The sequence below is a fragment of the Melozone crissalis genome, unplaced genomic scaffold (assembly GCF_028551555.1).
Source record: "Melozone crissalis strain CALT ecotype California unplaced genomic scaffold, PUWL_Pcris_2 ptg000095l_1, whole genome shotgun sequence".
In the NCBI taxonomy this organism is placed as follows: Eukaryota; Metazoa; Chordata; class Aves; order Passeriformes; family Passerellidae; genus Melozone; species Melozone crissalis.
Window position 1 is genome coordinate 1084839 of NW_026535872.1, and position 15764 is coordinate 1100602.

General features: G+C 50.5%; 1 protein-coding gene across 1 annotated transcript; it reads left to right on the forward strand.

The window, feature by feature from the left end:
- Nucleotides 1-13161: 13161 nt before the first annotated feature.
- On the forward strand, nucleotides 13162-14076 carry LOC128947303 (olfactory receptor 14J1-like; the record flags this gene model as incomplete). The annotated part of the gene is made up of 1 exon (XM_054291555.1): nucleotides 13162-14076. A coding segment is annotated over exon 1 (915 nt), but the record flags the coding sequence as incomplete, so codon positions are not given.
- Nucleotides 14077-15764: the final 1688 nt, after the last annotated feature.

Here is a 15764-nt window from a genome sequence, read left to right on the forward strand (position 1 = left end):
TTCGCTTGTGTTTCCACAGGGCAAGATCTGAAGTGGGTTTCAGCACGACACGTGAAGCCATTTCGAACGCGAGAGCAAGAGAACGCTTATCCGAGAAACAGAGAAACGACCACACAGACCGAAGTCGAGGCTCAAGCTGCAGATGATTCAGATGACTCAGAAGAAAAATAAAAGGAGCAAAGACTTTGGGGGCTTTTTCCTTTGGGGTTTTGAGTGAAAACATGGTAGTGATTTCTCACGAGAGTGAAGTCGTGAGCTTCACAATGCTCATGTGCATCATTCTTTCATTTATTGCTATGAGCAATGGGGAAAATCTACCCATTGATCAACCAAAGCAGAATGTGTGGGAGGCTTTAGCTCAAGCAGCGAATTTGGAAAGTATTTGCCTAACACATTCGAGGCCAGGGAGACCATTTTCAGCATGCATGGTTGGGTTACCAGTGGACGAATGGCCAATTCCAGGGCACTCCACAGCTGAGATTTCGCAGGTCATTAAAGATCCTGTGAAGGAGTGGTGTGCTTGGACACATCTTCTTCCTGTGGCTTCTACAGAACCTCAGGAATTGGAGATCCTTGGGTCCATGACAATGGAACTTTGCATGCAGTTTGAAACTCCGAATGTGACAAAGACAAACAAAACTATTGATGTCACTCCCAATCGTGAATTTTATAGAAACGCATCAGCTTGGTGTAAATACACTAAGAGAACAGCCAAAGGATCAATCCAGGTTCCAGTGCAATTGCCACGAGGATTGTCTTTAATTTGCGGGGACAGAATTTGGCACGGCATTCCTGCTAATGCCAGGGGAGGTCCATGCAGCATTGGGAAAATTTCAATGCTGTCACCAGATTTGAAATTGTTGAGAGAGAAAAAACACAAAGAAAAAAGATCATAACAACATTATGGGGCAGATTGCGATGACTAAGTGTACACTTGGGACAAGGCAAGGAGAATTGCTACAGCAATCTTCTCACCTCAGACAGCATCGGGGGTGGCCTTGACTCAACTGGACCACATGGGTTGCTGGTTGAGCAAACATGCTCAATCCGTGTCTCTCGCTCTGAGTGACATGTTGAAAGACATCAACAGTGTGAGACAGGCAACTCTTCAAAACAGAGCAGCGATTGATTATCTGTTGCTCACTCATGGAGATAGGTGTGAAGAGTTTGAGGGGATGTGCTGCATGAATCTCTCTGACCATTCAAGGTCAATTCATGGAAGTATTCATAGAATAAAAGATAGCATAAATAAACATGGCGAGATCACAGGATCTTGGAATGATGACCTTGCAGGATTTTTTGATCTTTCTCCCGTATGGAGAGGGTTTTTAAAAATAGCTTTGTATGTCTTGATAGTACTCTTAGTCCTCATGCTTGTTATCCCACGCATCTTTTTATGTATAAGGCATGTCATGAGTCAGGTTGCGAAAGAAGTGCTTTTAGTGCAAACAGAAGGGGGAGATGTGGGAACTCAGCACATCACTCCTGATGTCCAGAGTTGCCGAGATAACCCTTGGGGGGCTCGGAAATCCTGGAATGTTGCCAGAAGTGCTTGGTGGTTGGATTTTGACCCTGCACGGGATGTGCCACCTGTATGAGGACAAGAGAATCACTTGGGGATAAGTGGTGTAAGAATTAATTATTCACAGGGTGAAAATACAGGTTTTGGGATTTTGGTACAGGGGGGTTGTAGGAGACAAGATGGAGGAATTAGGGCGTGTCTTGTCCTTCTTCTTTCTTCTTCTTGTCATCCATCTTTGGTGGTGATGTTGGCACTTTGGATTGGTTCATGTCAAATGTGCACTTGTTAGTATGGGTAAAAGGTATTGGAAGGTAAAGGTAAATATATTGTACGTAGTTTTTAGTATAAAAATAGACGACCGCCCAGTGGGAGGTCAGTGTGCCCATGGCTGCCTTGCTGATCAGACCTCTATCAGGCTGGGAGAAAACTGTGTAGATAAGACATAATAAACAATATTGAAGACCGAAAAATCTGAAGAGTGCACTCATCCTTTGGAGAGCGGGCTGCCTCAAGGCCATCCTACGCGTGACCGGACAGAGACAAAAGGCCGGACCGGTCACTGGGACTACACTTTGGGCAACTGCCAGAAACTGGGATCATGCTGGAAGCAAGTGGGAGTAACTGGGAAAGACTGGGATCGTTCTGAGCTAACCAGGACCTCAATTGGCCAACTGGGATATACTGGGAGTGTCTATGACCATACTGGGGGGACTGGAACCACACTGGGAACAGTTGCTGGAGGCAACTGGGAGTAAGTGGGACCATGCTGAGAGGGACTGGGACTATTCTAGGGACAACTGGAATTATATTGGCAGGAACTGGGAACAACTGGAACTATTCTGGCAACAACTGGGATTATACTGGGATCAACTTGGAACAGCTGGGTCCACGTTGGGTGAGGCTGGGATCACCCTGAGGGCGACTGGAATCATACTAGGGTTGACTGGGAGTGGCTGTGACCAACTGGAATCATGCTGAAAGCAACTGGGGGGAAGTGGGAATGACTGGGAACATTCTGGGGGTGACAGGGATTACTGGGAGAGACTGGGAGTCACAGGGATCATACTGGAGGCTACTGGGGTCCTGCTGGCATTGACAGGGAGCAACTGGGATCACACTGGGGGTCACTGGCATTATACTGGGATTATAGTGAGTGTCAATGGACCCTGACTGGGGTTACTGGGAGCTACCAGGTCCATGCTGGGAGCTGCCTGTGCACACACTAGGAGGAACTGGGAGCAACTGGGAATGACAGGAGTCATACAGGTGACAACTGGGATGTCCTGGCAGTGACTGGGATAAAACTGGGGGCAGCTGAACCATGCTGAGGTAACTGGGAGTGCCTGGGAATGACTATGAGAATGTTCAGGGCAACTGGGATATACTGGGAGTGCCTGAGACCAGGGAGGTGGTGACTGGAACCACACTGGGAGCCACTGGGAATGTGCTGGGGGAACTGGGACCATGCTGGAGACAACTGGGGAAAAGTGTGAGTGACTGGGGCCCTGCTGGGAGAGACTGGCATCATACTGGGATCATACTGGGAGTGACTGGGGCTATGCTTGGGGTTACTGGGAGAACTGGGAACACACAAAGTGGGAGCAACTGGGAACTGTGCTGGGGCAAAGTGCATCATAAAAAAGAAGGACTGGGAGCAACTGGGATCATCCTGGGAGCAGCTCCTGGGTGACCGAGTTCTACTGGGATCATCCTTGGAGTGAGGAGGAGCAGCGCGATGGCTCCAGCGCTGGGGCTGGGGATGCTTCTGGGGGGTCAGGGGGGAGTGGGACCCCCAGCACCGGAACCCTGAACCACCCCTGCCAGCACCGGGACCCCCCTGCTCCCCTTATCCTGCACAGGGACTCCCCTGAATCCCCCATTCCCAGGTATCAGGTCTCCCTGCTCCCCTTTTCCTGGCCATCCCATGGCTCCCAGCCTCCAGACTTGCCATGGGCCTGACCCTGGGACGCCCTCGAATGCCTTGGACCCCCATTCCTGCCTTTCCCAGACCCCAGCCCCACCTTTCTGAAAAACCAGAGACCCCCTGAACTCCCCCTTCCAGAATATCCTGGGTGTCCTCACCCTGGTCTCCCGTTTTGGGAAACCCTGGACTCCCCTTTCCTGGGCTCAAGGACCCCCTGGAACTCTCTTCCATGGGAAAACAGGGACCTCTCCACATCCCTGCCCTCCCTTTTCCATTACCCTGAGACCCCCGGCACCCCCATTCCTGAGAACCCAGACGCCCTTTTACCCCTTTGCCTGGCACTGAGACCTGCCCTGTCCCTCAGCTGTCCCCTGTCTCCTGTCACTTGGCTCTGTGGGGCCAGGGGCGGCAGCAGGACCCGGGGCAGAACAACCCCTAGCCCCAGCTGGGCCAGTTCCCCCAGGTCACTCCCACCATGGGCCCTGTGGCTCCCAGTCACGCCCAGGATGGTCCCAGTCACTTCCAGTTAGACTCAGTATGATCCCAGTATCATCCCAGTCACTCCCATTATGATCCCAGTATGATCCCAGGTGTTTCCATTCACCCCTACTATAGTTCCAGGCACTCCCAGAATGGTTCCAGTCCTGCCCAGTATGATTCCACTACCCAGTCACTCTCAGTACGGTGCCATTTGCCCCCAGTATGGTCCCAGTCACTCCAAGTCACCCATTATAATTCCAGTCACTCCCAGTATGATTCCACTCACTCCCAGATACTCCCAGTATTATTCCAGTAACTTCTTTTACAGTTCTTTTGTGATTCTAGTCACTTCTGGTCTCTCCTAGTACATCCCAGTTGTCCCTAATGTGTTTCCACTCACTCCCAGTTGCTCCCAGTATGATTCTATTTGCTCATAGCCACTCCCAGTCACCTCCAGCATGATTCCAGTCACTTCCTGTATATCCCAGTTGCCCCAACATGGTCCCAGTTGCCCTCAGCCTACTCCCAGTCACTTCCAGTATGATTCCAGAAGGATCTCAGTCACCCTCAGTGTGGTACCAGTTGCTCCCAGTATGATCCCATTTGTCCCAGCATAGTTCCATTTCCTCCCAGTGTGATCCAACTTGCCTCTAGCACAGACCCAGTCCCTCCCAGTATGATCCTAGTCTGATGCCATGATGATCCCAGTTGCTCCCAGCATGGTCCCAGTTGCTTGCTGTTGCTCCCAGATTTGTCCTAGTTGCTCCCATGGGCCCTGTCTTATGTTTTGGAATGGGAGGAAATTTAGGGAAGTGTGGAAGTGATGCAAAGTTTTTCGTGTATCTGAGTTTGTTGAACTGCTGAAAAGCTAGACACGCTTTTGTGAAACACACATGGTAAAGACCAAAAAATTCATTAACTTTTTTTTTCTTTGTTGGTCGGCAGGGAGGTGCTGGGTTTTGGATTGGGCTCTGTATCTCGGCTGGGCAGTCTTGCTGCAGGCTGGGCTTCTTTTCTATTTTCTGGGCTGCTTGCTGGCTTCTCTTTCCATGGGCTCTGGTTTGGCTGGGCTTAAGCAGCTGCCAGGCAAGGTGACAGGGGAGGCTGTGGAGTTTTAGCCAGAGCAGGGCTGGCTGTGGCTGTGAAGATCTTGCTGTCAGGCTTCTCCTTCTTCTTAGCGTGGCTGAGACCAGAGACTTCTGTAGCTGGTGTAGAAAACTAAAAACTAACTATAAAGCTGATCTGAACACAACTGAGCTGCAGCTTTCTCTTACAAATTATTGGTTGGTTAGGTAGGCTTCAGGCATGATGTTAACCTTTTCAGTACTTCGATCTTCTTTTGAGTGAAAGAAAAGTTTAAGATGCAAGTACATTAAAAAACATTAAGACAGTCAAATTAATAAAGAAGTTAAGTCCCAGATGGGAGGGGCGAGAAGATGCTTTGTTTTTAGAGCGGAAATCCTCTAGTGAGCTGTAAACAAAAGACTCTTTTTCCTTATAACGCATAAAACTATAAGGAGACAAAAGTGTTCAAATTTATATTAGCTAAAGGCTTCTATGTAAAAGTAAACAGATGTTAAAAAAGCTGTAATCCCATGAGAAGTTTGTACAAAGAAAGAGAGTCGCCTTGTGCTTCTAAAAAAAGAAGACTTCTGTTCCCAGAGATGAAGATGATTTTAGAGATAGATATTGAGAACTTTTGCCTTTGAACAGCTCATCTTTAAAACAATACCCCATCAATCAACATAGCCCATCTCCAAGCTGTGGGAAGGCTTGTAGAAATAAGAAAGATTTCACGATAGCAAGGTTCCCCTGGTGGTTGTTATTCATGACAAAATTGAGAACCATGAGAAAACGGTTTTTTCCTTTCGTAGAAAAGTCTCCATAACTTTAACAAGAGGGACTTCTTTCCCTAAGTTAACTAAAAAAAAAAGACTACTTTAGAGGTAGTAAACTGACTAGAAGTCTTAAGTTTCGTTTCTTTACATTGTCAGTGAGAAAGAAAAAGTTATGGGGAGAAATATTCTGAAAAGTTTGCTTTGATTCTTACTACCTTTTTTTCCCCTTTTAGTTACTTTCAATAAAAATTTTCTTTATACCCTTTTAAAGTTTTAAACCTGCTTTACCTTTCTCTTATGTCTATTTCATAACAAAAAATAAGTGTATTAGTAATTAACCAACGCCAAACCCACCACATTCCTTAGTACATTAGCCAAAAAAAATCTCACAATTAAAGAAATCTTAAATCAGCAAACCAAAACCACGACACCCTAGCACAGACCCAGTCACTCACAGTATAATCCCAGTAAGAATCCACTGTGATCCCAGTCTTCCCCAGCACAGTCCCAGTCAATCCCAGTTGCCCCCAATGTAGACTCAGTTACTCCAGCCGCTCTCAGTGTGTTCCCAGTCACCCCCAGTATGGTTACAGTCACTCCCAGTCAATCCCAGCTGGTCCCACTGTGATCCCTGTTACATCAGCTCTGGCCCTGCTGGGTCCCAGTGTGCTCTGATCCTGGTCCCAGTGCTGGGTGGGGTGTATCCCAGACTGTCCCGGTGTATCCTGGAGTATCCCAGTGTATCTCAGTGTATCCTGGTATTGTATTCATATTGCTGTTATATATTGTATTCATATTGCTGTTATATTATTTCCAGAGTCCCGTACCTTATGAGCAGTTCTTCTCAGCAGTGTTGTTCCTGCTGCTTCGTCAGGGCTCCTCCAAGGCTCTCCCTGACCGGAAAGCCCACCCCCTTTTATCCCAGTTGCCTTCACAAGCCACAGCTGCTGCCCAATTAAGGACTTCACAGCTGTAGTCCATTTAGAACAACCAGGGTCAGGGCAAGGCCACTTAAACAATACATATATTTACAAGGACTCCTACTACATTTCCCCCTTTCCTAACAGATATTCAAATACAATACAGAGATTCAAATACAATATACACATTTCCCCACAATACATGTTTTACCCCAAGACTCAAAGGCCTCGTACAACACACACAGCTCTTTGCTCAAAGGCCCTATTCTTGCACAGCTCCTTGACTCAAAGGCTATGTTCTTCTACAGCTCTTGGCTGCCTTATCCACCGTTCCTGGCTCAAAGGCCATCCACAGCTCTTGGCTGTCTTATCTCTGCCAACTATCACACCGGGGTCACCACTTATTGTATTCATATCACTGTTATATTTTTTTCCAGAGTCCCATACCTTATGAGAAGTTCTTCTCAGCAGTGTTGTTCCTGCTGCTTCATCAGGACTCCTCCAAGGCTCTCCCTGACTGGAAAGGCCACTCCCTTTTATCCCAGTTGCCTTCACGAGCCACAGCTGCTGCCCAATTAAGGACATCACAGCTGTAGCCCATTTAGAACAACTAGGACTGGGGCAAGGCCACTTATAGAATACATATGTTTTACAGGGACTCCTACTACATCCTGGTGTGTCCTGGTATGTCCTGGTGTATCCCAGTGTATCCCAGTGTGTCCTGGTATATCCCGGTGTGTCCCAGTGTATCCTGGTGTGTGCTGATTTGTCCCGGTTTATCCCGGTGTATCCTGGTGTCCCTGTCCATTCCAGCCTGTCCCAGTCTGTCCTGGTCCCCTCCCTTCACTGGGAGTGACTGGGATCATACTTGTGGAAAGTGGAACCTTACTGGGCCAAGTGGATGCGACTGGGAATGACTGTGAGTATGCTGAGGGCAACTGGGATATACTGGAAGTTTCTGTAACCATACTGGGGGTGACTGGGAACACACTGAGAGTCCCAGTGAGTCCAAGGACACTACAGTGACACTGTGGGCACCTCATGGAACCAAGGGGGTCATTGTGGCACCACTGGAGCCCATGGAACCAAGGGGCCATGGTGACACAGCAGGGCTTCATGGAACCCAGAGGCCATTAGGGCTCTGTGGGACCTGATGGAACCACGGAGACCATTGTGACCCTTAAGGGCCTTGTGTCACCAAGGGGGCATTATGGCACCTCAGGGCCTCCTGGAAGCAAGGGACCATTGGGACACTGTGGGGGCCCATGGAACTGAGGGAACATGGAACAGGTCTGGCTGGCTTGGCCTCCCAGGGACCACCTGACAGGTCTGGCTGACCTTGGGATGTCAAGGGCTGCCTCTCATCAGCTCCTGGAGGACTGGGGCTCTGTGCTTTCCTTGCTATGGAAAAGAACCATCTGTCTTTTCAGATGCCCATTGCCAAAACTGGTACTCTCCCTAGAACAATTCCTGAATGCAAGGGTACCTCTCAGAACAAAACCTGCCAGCTCTGGCTGGCCTTGGCCTCTGGTGGTCACCTCTCATCCGCCCCTGAAATACTGGGGCTCTGTTCCTTCCTTCCTATGGAAAAGAGCCGGCCTTCATGTCCAGGGGCCATGGCCAAAATAAGAATTTCGCCTTCCAAATTCCATATATCCAAGGATTGCTCCCAGACAAAAGTAGCCAGGACAGACAGGTCAGGCTGGCCCTGTCCTCTGGTGATTTTCTTAGAGTATGAGATGAATGTTTGCAAATGAAAACACTGGAGAGGGCCCAGAAATCTCTCTAGGTGGTGTTTTGAGGCCTCGGGCACGACCACTACATATGGACAAAGGAGCTCTGTGCTCTGTACTGTTGTGGTGGTTACGCATCATGGAAGTAATGTCCTAAGAGAAGCTGCTAGCAGTTTCCTCCATGTCTGACAACATACAGCAATCAGTAATTGGCTTTGAGAATTGACAATCTGTTAAACCACTAAGGAAACTGTACATGCCTCTGTGAAGACACATGTTAAAGATGAGAAAGCCCTGGGCGGGTCTCTTGCCCTTCTGGCTGGCACAGAGGCAACAAGGCTGACCTGGCCACCGTCTCAGCCAGGCCAGGCTGGGCGGCTCCTGCCGTGGGGTCGGGCCCCTTCCCAGGGACCCCGCCAGGCCCCATCGGCTGCCGGGCAGGGCAGGGGAGGCCGTGGGGCCGAGACCGGGCCAGGCCATGGCTGCAGTTGCGAACATCTGGGCACTGCTGAGCCCTGCCCCACCACCAGGCCAGGCCGAGCCAGCATCCGCTGGGCCCAAGGAGCAGCCCCAGGCTGGGCCAGCTCGGCCAAGATTCTGCCACCATTGAGGTTCACCCGCAAGCCCCGGGCAGGGGGAGGAGAAGCCATCAGCCCCTGGCTGTGCTGCTGCTGTGTTCTGGCCTGGCTGCTGAGATCCTGGCCCTGCCCCAGCACGGCCCATCCTGACACAGCCCCAGCACAGCTGCTGCAGAAACCTCCATCATAAAACAGCTCCGGCTGCAAGCACCGAGCCCGGCCAGGGTCATGGAACCATCTGCAGGCCCCAGGGGAGATATGAACTCTTTCAGTGCTTCCATCTTCCCTCGAGTGAGAGAAAAGGACAAAGTGCAGGCACATAGAGGAGCAACATGAAGACACTGAGGTCAGTGAAGGGGAAGTTGAGTCCCAGATGGGAGGGATGACGAGATGCCTTGATCTTGGGGCTGAAATCCTCTTGTAGAGCCATGGAGAAGGATGTAATTGATACATCTGACTCTCTTTTTGCCCTATAACACATAAGGGAGATGAGTTGTTCAGCAAAGGCCTCCATGCTAAAGTAAGCAAAAGTTGAAGTAGCTGTGATCCCATAAGGAGTTTGAACAGAGAAAGAGAGCAGAGTGATGAGACTGTGCCCTCAGGGAGAGAAGAAGACCTCTGTTCTCAGACATCAAGATGATTTCAGAAATGGATTAAGAGAATCTTTGCTCTTCAACAGCTCATTTTTAAACTGCTACCCCATAAGTTGACATGGCCCATAAACACAGCTGTGGGAAAAGCTATAAAAAATGCAGGGACTTCACAATTGCAGATTTTCTGGGCAGCTGCTATTCGTGGGAATTGAGAGCCATGAGAGAAGATTTTTCTTATGGAGAAGTCTCCATAGCATGAAAGAGAGACTCCTCTCCCCAAGTCCCTAAGTGAACTGAAGAAAGACTACTCTAGAGGTGGTAAACTGACTGAAAAGTTTAGGCTTTGTCTCTTTACATTGACAGTAAGAAAGAAAAGGTTGTAGGGAGAGGAGAAGTGTTCAGATTCTTATTACTCTTTCTACTATTTACTGGTAATAAACTTTTCTTTATACCCTTTTAAAGTTTTGAGCCTACTTTACTTTTGTACTAATCCTGTATCACAGCAGGAAACGAGTAAGGATATTCCAGTGAGTCCAATGGTAATTAGCCAACACTGAACCCACTGCACTAATAGATGCATTGGCTGAGAAATCTCAAATTAGCAAACCAAAATATCTCCAGATACATTCCTGATAAACTGCATTAGAGCAGGGGGAAATCAAGGCAGAGCCATGGTTTGTCAGGACATGCTTGATCCTAATGAGCCCTATGGTACAATTGCAGCTGAGCCCTGGAACCTCAGGGCCTGAGAGGAGATTGCACAAACCTTTCCAGGAGTCAAAGCGAGAAGAAAAACCCCAAAGTGTCTCAAAGCATGAATAGGTCTCAGTGAGGTCCATCCCCAACACAGGCTCCTCATGGGCTCCTTGGAGGACAGAATTGGAGGCCAGGATGGCAGAAAAGCCTCTCAAAGTCTCAGTGTGGAAAGGAAATTCCAAACTACCTTAAAAAATGTACATATTTAAAAGCAATACTGAGCACCACTGAGTGTCAGTACAAAGCTCTCCAGGGACTCATTACAGCAGATAATTGGGACCATGAGCGCACAAACCTCTCATAGAGTCTTTATCAAAAGGGAAACACCAAATACCTTAAAATAACTGATGTACACTGAAGCATTAATGAGCCCCACTGAGTGTTGTTACTGACAAAGCCTCTCCAGGGACGAATTACAGCAGATAATTCGAGGCCATGATTACACAAACCTCTCAATGACTCCAAGGCAAAAGCCAAACTGAAGGTGCTTTGTAAAACCTGCAGTCCCTGGGAGCATGAAGGAGCCCCCAGGGCCATTGCTGAGCAAGGCTCCCCAGGGACTCCTTCCAGCAGATCCTTGAGGCCACTGGGATGTGGGCTAGCGGGGGATGCTGAGGGCAGGACATGGGGCTGACAGTGCCCAGCCTGGCTGGGGCTGTGCCAGGAGGCCCCAGTGCCTCAGGACAAGGTGTCTCCTCACAGCCTTTGGTGGCACAGACCCTGCTGCTGTGCCCCAGGGCACCAAGACTTGGCTTCTCTTTGTCCCCACCTGTCATCACTGCCTGCAGTTCTCTGCTCTGCCTGGGGCCTGGGGACACTTTCTCAGTCGTGTCCCTCAGTGGGACCCATTAAAAGTGCATGAAAGTTTGGAGTTGGATTCTGACTTGGAGTTCTGGAGTGGTTTCTTCAGCTCCCTCTCAGGGACTGATGTTCAGTGTCTGAGCACAAAGCCCCAGAGGCTCATTCAAGTTCTGGTGCTATGTCTGTGCTGCTGAGCTGGGCTGGGCTCCTGGCACAGAGGCAGCTCCTGGTAACCAAGAAGAGCTTCAAAAGCACATTTCTCTTGATGAGCAGCTCTTCTTCCAGCCCAGCAGGTCTGGGGCACTGCCTGCAGCCACCCTGGGCACAGCACAGAGGCACAGAGAGCTTCAATCAGTCAGGGCTGGGAAGGAGTGCCTGGGGCAGAATCACTGCCAGCCCTTGGCACAGGAACCTCTGGCTGCAGGACAATGCAGCTGCAGCTCCTGGAGCCATCTCCTGAAGCTGGAACATCCCAATGCCTACAGACCCTGTGAGTACAAGTCTGAGTATTTGTGGTGCAGGGGAGGAGAAATGCTAAGGAAGCTCTGACATGCTGAGGGGCTCTGGTCAGTCATAGAGTATTTCTAAGAATAGAATTTTGACAAAAATGAGGAAATATCCTAAGACTTTGTATTCAGTTTCCTATTATTGGAGAATGGCAGCGAGAGGGGCATAAATATTAAAGCATGATTATGAATTATTAATTACGAAAATTTACAAGTTGCTGAGACATCTGAACTGTTACTTTTAGTGATCAATAGGTTCACAGGAGAGCCCTGATGTACTTTCAGCCACTCTGCCCACGGACAGCACCAGCACCCGCTTTGCCTGAGCCATCAGGCTCAGTCTGAGCTGTCCTTTCCCCAAGCTGCAAACAGAACCTGCCCCCAGCCAGTGCCCTGCAAACAGGCAGGGTTCTGTCAGGCCAAGAAGAGTCCACAGAGATTTGGGGTCTGTGAGTGCTGGCACAGAGAGATACGGCACAAGGAAACCCCTGCAGGAACAAAATCTGCAGGAATCAGAGAGAAGATCAGGCAACGAGAGAAAACAAAACCCAGAAATGCTGTGGCAGGGAGAGTTTAGAGATGCCCACAGGATCCCCTCCAGTGCAGCCCCTCCCTCTGTACAAGCCCCCTCCCTCCTGTCCCCAAACCCAAGCCTCTGCCCTCAGGGCCAGGGCTCCAAGGCGTGCAGCCCCTCCTGTGCAGGCAGAGCTGCAGCAGAGCCGTGGGGCAGCTCTGCAGCCCCGGGCCCAGTTCTCTCTGCAGACCACAGGGCTGGGAGCAGCTGCCCAGGACTGGGGGCTCTGGCAGGGGGCACAGCTGGCTCAGGGTGATGCTGTCTCCAGTGCCCAGCTCTGGACAATGCTGTCAGTGCCGCCAGGGAAGGACCTGCATCTCCCTTCATCCAATACCATCATAAGGACACTTGGTAGTCTCCCTGAGATTTCAGACCAAGCTGGGAGCTTCAATCCAGGGTGCAAACCTGTCCTAGAGCATCTCTGACTTTAGATTGATGGGTAAAGGCAGAGGTGTTCTGAGACTGAAAAAGGTCCTGGGTTGGTGAAATGAGCAATGCGAGTCATTGGCTACAAATGTGGAGCTGGGCTGTGGTGGATCCATCTGCTCTCAGCACTGCCTGGTAACATTTTAGGGGAAGCATAGGAAGATGATCACCATCCACCTGAGAAAGGTTAAAGCCCAAGGAAACTCTGAACAGATCAAAACAACAGACCATCTCCCTGCAGTCTTCACTCAACATCTTTCCCCAGGGAACTCACTCTCTTCCACCACAGGGCAGCAGAAATGCTGAGAGTTTCTGATACCCAAGAATTCCAGGAGAGACATGGGGGAAACTTAAAAAGAAAACCCCAGAACACTTCAACACAGCAGTGTTTCTCTGTGTGTTCGAGGGTAAGGTGTGTGGGAAATGGCTTTGATTTTGATTACAGGTATCTCCTCTAACACTTCACTGTCCTTTTCTCCATGAGAAGGTGCCCATGTGCAGCCTCAGCAAATGTCCAACAGCAGCTCCATCAGCCACTTCCTCCTGCTGCCATTGGCAGACACGCGGCAGCTGCAGCTCCTGCACTTCTGCCTCTTGCTGGGCATCTCCCTGGCTGCCCTCCTGGGCAATGGCCTCATCATCAGTGCCGTAGCCTGCGGCCACCACCTGCACACGCCCATGTTCTTCTTCCTGCTCAACCTGGCCCTCAGCGACCTGGGCTCCATCTGCACTACTGTCCCCAAAGCCATGCACAATTCCCTCTGGGACACCAGGAACATCTCCTACAATGGATGTGCTGCACAGCTCTTTTTCTTTACGTTCTTCATCTCAGCAGAGTTTTCCCTGCTGACCATCATGTACTATGACCGCTACGTGTCCATCTGCAAACCCCTGCACTACGGGACCCTCTTGGGCAGCAGAGCTTGTGCCCACATGGCAGCAGATGCCTGGGCCAGTGCATTTCTCTATTCACTGCTGCACACGGCCAATATATTTTCCATGCCCTTGTGCCATGGCAATGCCCTGGGCCAGTTCTTCTGTGAAGTGCCCCAGATCCTCAAGCTCTCCTGCTCAAATTCCTACATTAGGGAACTTGCTCCTCTTATGGGAAGTGCTTTTCTGTTTTTTAGTTGTTTTGTGTTCATTGTTTTCTCCTATGTTCAGATCTTCAGGGCTGTGCTGAGGATCCCCTCTGAGCAGGGACGGCACAAAGCCTTTTCCACCTGCCTCCCTCACCTGGCTGTGCTCTCTCTGTTCCTGAGCACTGCTACATTTGCTCACCTGAAGCCCTCCTCCATCTCCACTCCAACCCTGGATCTGGCCACGTCTGCTCTGTACTCGGTGGTGACTCCAGCCCTGAACCCTCTCATGTACAGCCTGAGGAACCAGGAGCTCAAGGCTACAGTGTGGAAACTGATGACTGGATGGTTTCAGAAACATTAAAATGCTGGCCAATTTCTGCAAATCACTTGTCATAAAAGACATCTTTGATACTTCTTGTTGGTTTGTTTTTGGGTTTCTTTCATTTGTTTTACTTCTTTCATATTGTCCAAAAAGAATGATCATTGTTTGTGTAATTTCTCATTTTGTTTCTCTCCACATTCCCTATGGCCACAGACTGTGTCAATGAGGGGCTGCAGTCTCGGTGGCTTTAAAGGAATCAAAGGATGTCCCAGTAAAGATTTCTGTAGAGAGGCCCTTTTGTTGCCTTCTCTGGTGCTGCAGCAGCAATGTCTGTGTGCAGAGCTGGGGGCAGTTCAGTGCTGGCCCAGCAGCTGTGCCCAACAGCAGCACTTGCTGTTGCCAGGGCTGCTGTCGTGGCCCTGCCCCACTGCCCTGGTGGCCCTGGTGTTGCTGTAGGGCCTGAGTGCTCTCGGGGCCGGGCACAGTCCTTGAGGTGGCAGTGCCGGGGCTGCAGCAGAGACAGGCCATGGGCACTGCTGGGGCAGAGCTGATGCCTCAGGCCAGGGCCTGGGGGCTCCAGGCTCCTTGCCCAGGCTCTCTCAAGAACACAGCCAGGCCAATGCTCAGCACAGAAAAGCCCCGTGAGCAGCCCCAGACTGGCCGTGGGCAGGCTGGGGGCAAACAGCATGGCTGGTCCTCTGCAAGGGCCCTGGGGGAGACGGGAAGGAGCAGCAGAGCAGGGGCTGATCCATCCCCAGTGCACTGGACAGCCCAGGACAGCGTCCCAGAGCGTCCTGATGGAGCTGCCAACAACATCCCCCCTCTGCAGCCCTGGCCTCTCCCCCAGCTCACACAGGTGCCCCATCCTTGCAAGCACAGACACGGCAGCACTGGCTCAACAGCCCCTGTTTGCATTGCACAGAGCAGGCGGGAGCACCCCCATGCTGTTGGTGTGGGGACATGAACCTGAGGGAGCACAAATGCCATCAGCCCCTGGGGCCAGCAAGGGCTGGGAGACACCAGAGAAACCACTCAGCTTTGTCCTGGCTTCTGTACTCAGCCAGAAAATTTGTTCCCATGAGCTAGGAGTTTCCTGTCCCACTGCAGACGCTGTTGATCAGAGCCAGGGCTGCATGGCAGCCACCCCCAAACTGCCCTGAGCATTTCCTTTGCTTCCCCTTTGCTTTCTTTACTCTTCCTGGTACAAATTTCTTCCTATTGCCCACCCCTGTTCTCTCCCCTGCAAACAGCCCATCCCTGTTTGCCCTTTCCTCTCTAGCCCCCCTCCCCATTGTAGTTCCGTACTTGGCACCATGGGAACGTCCCCTGGGGTGCAGGATCATCCTACAAGTGCTGCAGGAATTGTCTGCAGGCTCCTGCAGTGCCTGGTGCTGCTCCCTTGCCAGAGGCACTCCAGGCTGTGAAGGTCCGCCCGAAATAAACGGGCGACGAATGATTTTTAGGTGCAAAAATAACCAACAAAGGCACAGGGGTTTTGCAGTAACAAATCAACAAGATGCAATTTTATTGATGATAACCACAGCTAAATATGCATTTGGTTAGGGGATCTGGGGAAGAGAAGGGTAGGACAAGGGAAAAAGGGAGGAAAGAAGGTAAGGGAATGGGGTATAGCTACCAAAACGTGATATCTTCGGGGTCCCGCTGCCGAAACTCGCTGGTACACGTCTTGGGGAGATCTCAGAGAAGCA